Source organism: Spermophilus citellus (assembly GCF_964194105.1).
Source record: "Spermophilus citellus genome assembly, chromosome: 12".
NCBI classification, from domain to species: Eukaryota; Metazoa; Chordata; class Mammalia; order Rodentia; family Sciuridae; genus Spermophilus; species Spermophilus citellus.
The window spans coordinates 127,129,434-127,135,433 of record NC_138198.1 but is presented as its reverse complement, the minus strand read 5'-3'; the positions used below and the strand labels follow the sequence as shown (position 1 = coordinate 127,135,433).

General features: G+C 39.2%; 1 protein-coding gene across 1 annotated transcript in view; it reads right to left on the bottom strand.

Annotated features, from left to right (window-relative positions):
* Positions 1-4,201: 4,201 nt before the first annotated feature.
* Positions 4,202-6,000, bottom strand: part of CNDP1 (carnosine dipeptidase 1) — a 40,521-nt gene continuing 38,722 nt past the window's right edge. The window contains 1 exon segment of the mRNA XM_081262599.1: positions 4,202-5,369. Within this exon segment, the coding sequence (XP_081118725.1) occupies positions 5,294-5,369 (76 nt within the window). The 3' untranslated portion in view covers positions 4,202-5,293.

Here is a 6,000-nt window from a genome sequence, read left to right as displayed (position 1 = left end):
TGTTTTAACAAGCAATTGTGGCAATATTTGTACTCCATTCTTAGTCACAGTAAGCAACTTTCATTTTTCATTTACCCTTAGCTGGAAGGGTTGAATCTGTTTCACACATCATATTCCAGGCATTGTCCAGTAGTTTACACAGAGCATGTAAAAATGTGGCATTTATTTCCTTCTGTGGCCCTCTTCTTTCCAAAACTCCACCCCTTACTTTCATCTGCTGCAGCCAAAACTGCCCTCTGCTTCTGCAAGTGAGGCTGTACATAGACTTTAAATAGCCTCCTTCATTCTTTTATATTATTTAAAATTTGAAAGGAAGCTTTGGTCATTTTTGGTGACTAGTCATTTTTTATGACTAATTCACTTTAACAGTGTCACTTAAAATTCTACTATCCTTTAAATTAACATTTTTGTGATTACAGTCGAATGCCTACTTGCAACAACAGAATATGCTCTGAAAAGTTAAACACCCACACTGAAACGTTAAATCTTAGCTTTTTCTGAATGTTGTTTTGGCAAATTTCACTGTGGGAGGTGAGATGATTTAAAGCTTGATATTTTCTATTATAGTCAAAGGCATAATTTATCTGACATCGTTTTCCATTTGGAATAAGGAAGTACCCTAGAACAATGTTTTAAAATAAAATTTGTCCACATAATGACAGTTTTTTTCAGTTCTACCCAAACTAAAATAGCTCAGAAGCATTTATTTACTTATCATAACCACTAAGAAATTATAGTCATTACACCTACCATCACTTCTATATCATTCTAGAAAAAAAAATACATCTTTTTTTTCTTCAGAAGATCTCCTGCTTTCCTGTCTTTCTACTTCATCGTTAATGGAAACTTTGGACAGCTGAGAAAAGTGCAGAACATCCCAACTCAGCCTCTGCCCCCGCCCCCCGTCTCCCCAAGAGTTTCCTTTGAAGAGGATCATGTTTATTACTTACTAAGTGAGCTACAATATAGACTGTGCCATTACAGAGCTGGTTGGTGGAAGAACAGGGAAAGATACAAGTATTAGGACTTGGTTTAAGTTAACTTATTATGAGAGTTAGTGGTAAATCGAAACCTAAAATCATGAGTTTGTTCATCAGCCATTACGTGGTCAATTAATATTCAAATTTGAATTGAAAATACAATAAAAATAACAATGTATACATTTAAAACTTGACATTTAGAGTAGTATAGAATACGATCTACTAAAATAGTACTTCAAAATCATTTGTCCCTATTGTAAAACAGAGCTTGAGAGAATTTGTTTTTAAGTAAGAGTAGCTATCAATAGGCGAATTCAGATAGAATAGCATTTATATTCTTTCATGAACTTCTTATTCCTCTTCTAAGAAATTTGTCGAGCACATATTATGGATTATGCATGGTTCTTGATACTTACAGGTTGCACACTCTCCTCAGCCCAACTTGTCACCCAGGAGGAATGGCAGAACAGTGTTACCCAATCTTCTGATTACCACAGAGAAATATGTGTGTAAAATCTGCCAGTCTTTCAATGTTGGCATTCAATTCAAAATTATTTTGGACATTGTAAAGGCCACATCAAACAGGGGTCCATGTAGGGCTCACAGAGTGCTGGTCTGCCGCCTGTGTGAACCAAACTGTTGCTCCTGCCTGGGAAAGTTGCACAGTGAACAGCATGGACACCTCTGCATGGTCTGTTGTATGTCCCCTCTTCCATAACTAACTGCTCTCAAGAACATTTCAAACTAAGAAGAGAACAAAGACAGAGTCCAGGGTAGGGGAGCAGCCCTGGAGGAGATGGACCCAAAAGCTGTAGCAGAAGGATCAAGATATTTGTGTTCAGCATCAAGAACCTACTGTGTGCAGCGTACTCTGCTGAGTGCCTGGCATTCTCATTTGGAAAGGGAAGATTCTGGTGTTGTAGGGCTGAAAGTTGACTAAGGGAAAGGTAAATGAACAAAAATTATGAAAGTTCCAGAAAGCATGCAGATGGATTGTACAGGTGTTGAAATCTTCATTCATCACACATTTCCTGAGGACATAAATATATCTAGAATTTTGAAGATACCACAATAAACAGAACAAACATGCTCTCTATCCTCAAGGATCTTGTACTCTAGCAAGTGAGCTGGCAGTTTTAAAATGGTACAAATGTGTGCTTAATTACAATTATAATAAATGCTGTAAAGGAACACAGGAGAATGACAGCATAATAGAGACACCTAACTTGGGGCAAAACAAAGTATTTCCCTGAAAAGTTACATCTAAGCTGAGATCTGAAGAATAACAAGGTGTTGGGAATATTAGCCAGACACATAAGGCAGTAAGAGTGTTCCAGGAGGGGGAGGAGAATCAGAGCAGGCTCTGAGGCAGCTCTTGAGAAATCAGAAGGATTGGAAGGATGGGGTATCTAGAAGGGAAGAGCAAAGCCAGAAGAGAAAGCCAAGGAAAGATTGTACAGTCCTAGAGACCCTCTTGAAGTCTCAGACTCCATCCTGAGACCTCATGGTCACCAGGGATGGGTGACAATGACACCGAGGCGGCAGTGCGCCCTGCAGTAGAGAGGCACTGTGAGTAAGCAGAGGGGCTATTTTTGCAATGACCCAGCAAAAGCTATGGAAGTTTTGGCTTATGGCATTGATAGTTGGTTTTGATAGTATATTGGGTTGAGAAAGACAGGTGTTGAAGATTTAGAATTCTGCCCACAGCCCAGTTGCCAAGATGGGGACCCCCAAAGAGGTGGAGGTTTCCATTTAGGAAGAGTAGTGTTTCAGATACGAAGTAGGCAAGAAGGATCAGTGGATCTGGCTTTCAGAACGGGGACTGCATGAGCATTCATATGACACAAAGGCCATGGGACTGATGAGCACACCCAGAACGAGGGCCCAGTGAGCAGATGCCCAGAACCATCCTCAATGTGTCTCTCCCAACTCAAGTGCAGAGTAAGGGTGTCACTGACCAGTGTTCTCAAACTGTCTGACAGACACCTGAGCAAGGCTTCCAAGCCATGGCATTTTATTTTTCAATACAGAACAAAACCAAAAATATTCCCAGTCACCATTATTTTATGCAACAGCATCTACAATTGGTGTTCATGATCCTTAAACTTCATCACAACAGTGACATGTCAGCACACTATTTCTACCAACTAAACTAGATGCCTTGTCCTCCTCCAGTACAGTCAATTCCCCTCCTGCATTGATACGTCACAACATACCCCCCCAAAAGACTGGGTGGTCATTTTAACCCATGTGCATTTATTTCTTGGATAAATTTTTAAACCAATGTTTAAATGTCTCTCCCCCAACTTTTTGCCTCCTTATAACTGGAAAATTGGCTTGATCAATAACTGAGGAGGTTTTCCGTATCTCTGGATGTAACACTCAGTTAACCTTTTTTTATGGCTCCCACATATCCCAACCAGACCAGGGGAGCTATGAGGCTTGGAATTGGGTGAAAAACAGGAAAGGAGAACTAGGGAGACCCATCCTGATCCTGGGTGGCAGCAAAACATGAATTTTGGACTCTGACACTCCAGGGTTTGAATCTTCCAGGTTCAACACACTCAATAACCAACTATCCTCCTTCCCTTCTTTCCTGGTGATTGAATGATTAACAGACACTGCTGGTCTCAGAGATTTAACAGGAATAAGTAAAGACATATTATTGTTTAATGACTTCATCAAATGGATATTACATTGCCCAGAAATGGATATAACATATTTTATAATAAACTTTTGTCAATTGATCAATATGAACACTTTTTTTTACAAAACATAAATTGATATCATAAATCTTTTGCTTTGTTAGTCCTCAGACACAATGTAAAATACCTCGGGTAGGTCCAACAGAACCTAAAATACCACAAAGCACAGCATAATCTGGAGAGCACAAACTGTGCCTGATACCACAAAATAGCAGGCAGGGTTGATGCTCCCCAGCATCAGAAAAGATATGGCAGTTGGAAGTTCTCTGCTTCCAAAGCAAACCATAACTGGAATCCTTAATAAATTTCCCTGAAAAGACTGATATTCCTAGTTCAATCCCATTTCTGTCACTAGGTCAGGATAAACTGAGTCACTGACCACATGGCCCAGTCATCTTTAATGTGATGCAGCAAGCTTTAAAACTTACATTTAGAGAACCAACAGAGAAATGGAAAAAAATTGAAGGAAAATGTGTTATATTTTGTTTTTATTTGGAATCACAAAAGAAACACTTTTTAAATAAACCCTTAAATTCTTCACCATTAATGTGATTTAGATAATGAATTTATAAATATTGAATTGATTTATTTACATATATTTGACTATAAAAATTACATTCCTTTTTTGTGTTTACATCATCAAACCCAATCAAGTCAAACAAGATGGTTAACTAAAATGATTAATGAGTGCTGCATTAGGTGATGGCTTTAAATTTAGAATGTATTACTGATGTCAGGGTTGATTAGTTCTCTATCTAAAACTGATGCTATTAAAAGCTTTGAGCAATTTAAATGTAGTCATTGAGTAAAATTCCAATGGAGTGAGAGAAATTCCATCAGGATTAAGTTTGCTATGGTGAATGTACTTGTGTGCAAAAGTTAGAGAGAGAACCTTTACTGACAGGGTGGGAAGAATATGAGGCAGGGGAGCTGATTAGATGGCATCAATCACGGTGAAGATAAAGAAGCTTAGAATAAGAGAAAAACTCTTCTTTGCACATGGAATCCCAAATGGCATAGGGTATGAATCTTAATCATTTCAGCTTCAGAACTTTTCACAAAGCAAGAGAAAATAAATGAAGGGGAGGAAAGGGGTTAAAACAGCACCAGGCCTTAGTAACTCCTCTAAAAATGAACCCACAGGGAAATCATGGTAGTCAGTGGTGGAGATCAACATTTTTATTAATAAGATAAAAGGAAACCGTGGTCAGAGCAACAGTGATGTAAGTGCTAACAATCACTGGGTGGAACAATTATGTGTCATGGGTGTTTCAGAACCTAGAAAGCAAAGTGGAGGGATTATGCCCATTGTACTGCAAGGTGAGAGTCTAACTCACTGAAGAACTGTCCTGGAACTACTGAACAGGACTCAGAGAAATGAAGGTGAAGGCAGCTGGGACTTTGGAAAGGTGAGTGATTTAAATCACATGTTAAACCATTTCCATTGTCTCCCAAATATTGTATTCTTGGTTCAAAGGTCCCAAGGCATTTCAAATGAAAGGGGAAACATAATTGATTGGATCAACATTTCTTTGGATGTTCAGATGTCATCTCTGCTAAGGGGTGTGAGAGGGGATCTGTCAGTGGGTCGGGTAGTACTGGAAGTTTCTACTGTCCTGAATGTAGCTTAGCAATCTCCAGGAAAAAGGCAGCAAATAACTTGGACCCCTCTATGTAGTTCCACCTAACAAAAGAAAAAACAAAGAGAAACTTTGTTATCATGACCAAACAAAGGAAGAAAAGTGTTCTACCATTTAGACAGGAAGATTGATATTTTAAATTCAATCTAAAGTGTTGGACACTCTACTGAGATCGCAGAATGAAAGGCACTTGATGATTCCTGTCTCGAAATGGCATTATTATTAAGAAGATGGGAATCTGTCCTGGGCCCAAATCCAAAAAAAAAAAAAGTTCATTTTCCTTGGTTTCTTATTATTGACATGACATGGGTATCAGAACCACACATGCTCTTGTTTCTTACTAGTACAGGAGATTCAGGAGGTTTGTGTCAAACATGCCTAAATATTCTTTGTTATGGACTGAATGTCATGACCCCAGAAATTCTCCTGTTGAAGCCCTAACCCCTAATGTGACTGTATTTGGAAGTGGGACCTTAGAGAAAACGATAAAGGTCATTGCATCAGCAGGGTGAAACTTAATCCCCAGGGCTGGTGCCGGTGGAGGGAGGAAGAGACCTGAGCTCATTGGCTCCTTGGCACTCTCTCTCCTCTGCCCCTCTATTGAAACATGTGAGGACACAGGAAGAAAGCAGTGGTCTGAAAGCCGGGAAGAGAACCCTAACCAGGAACCCAATC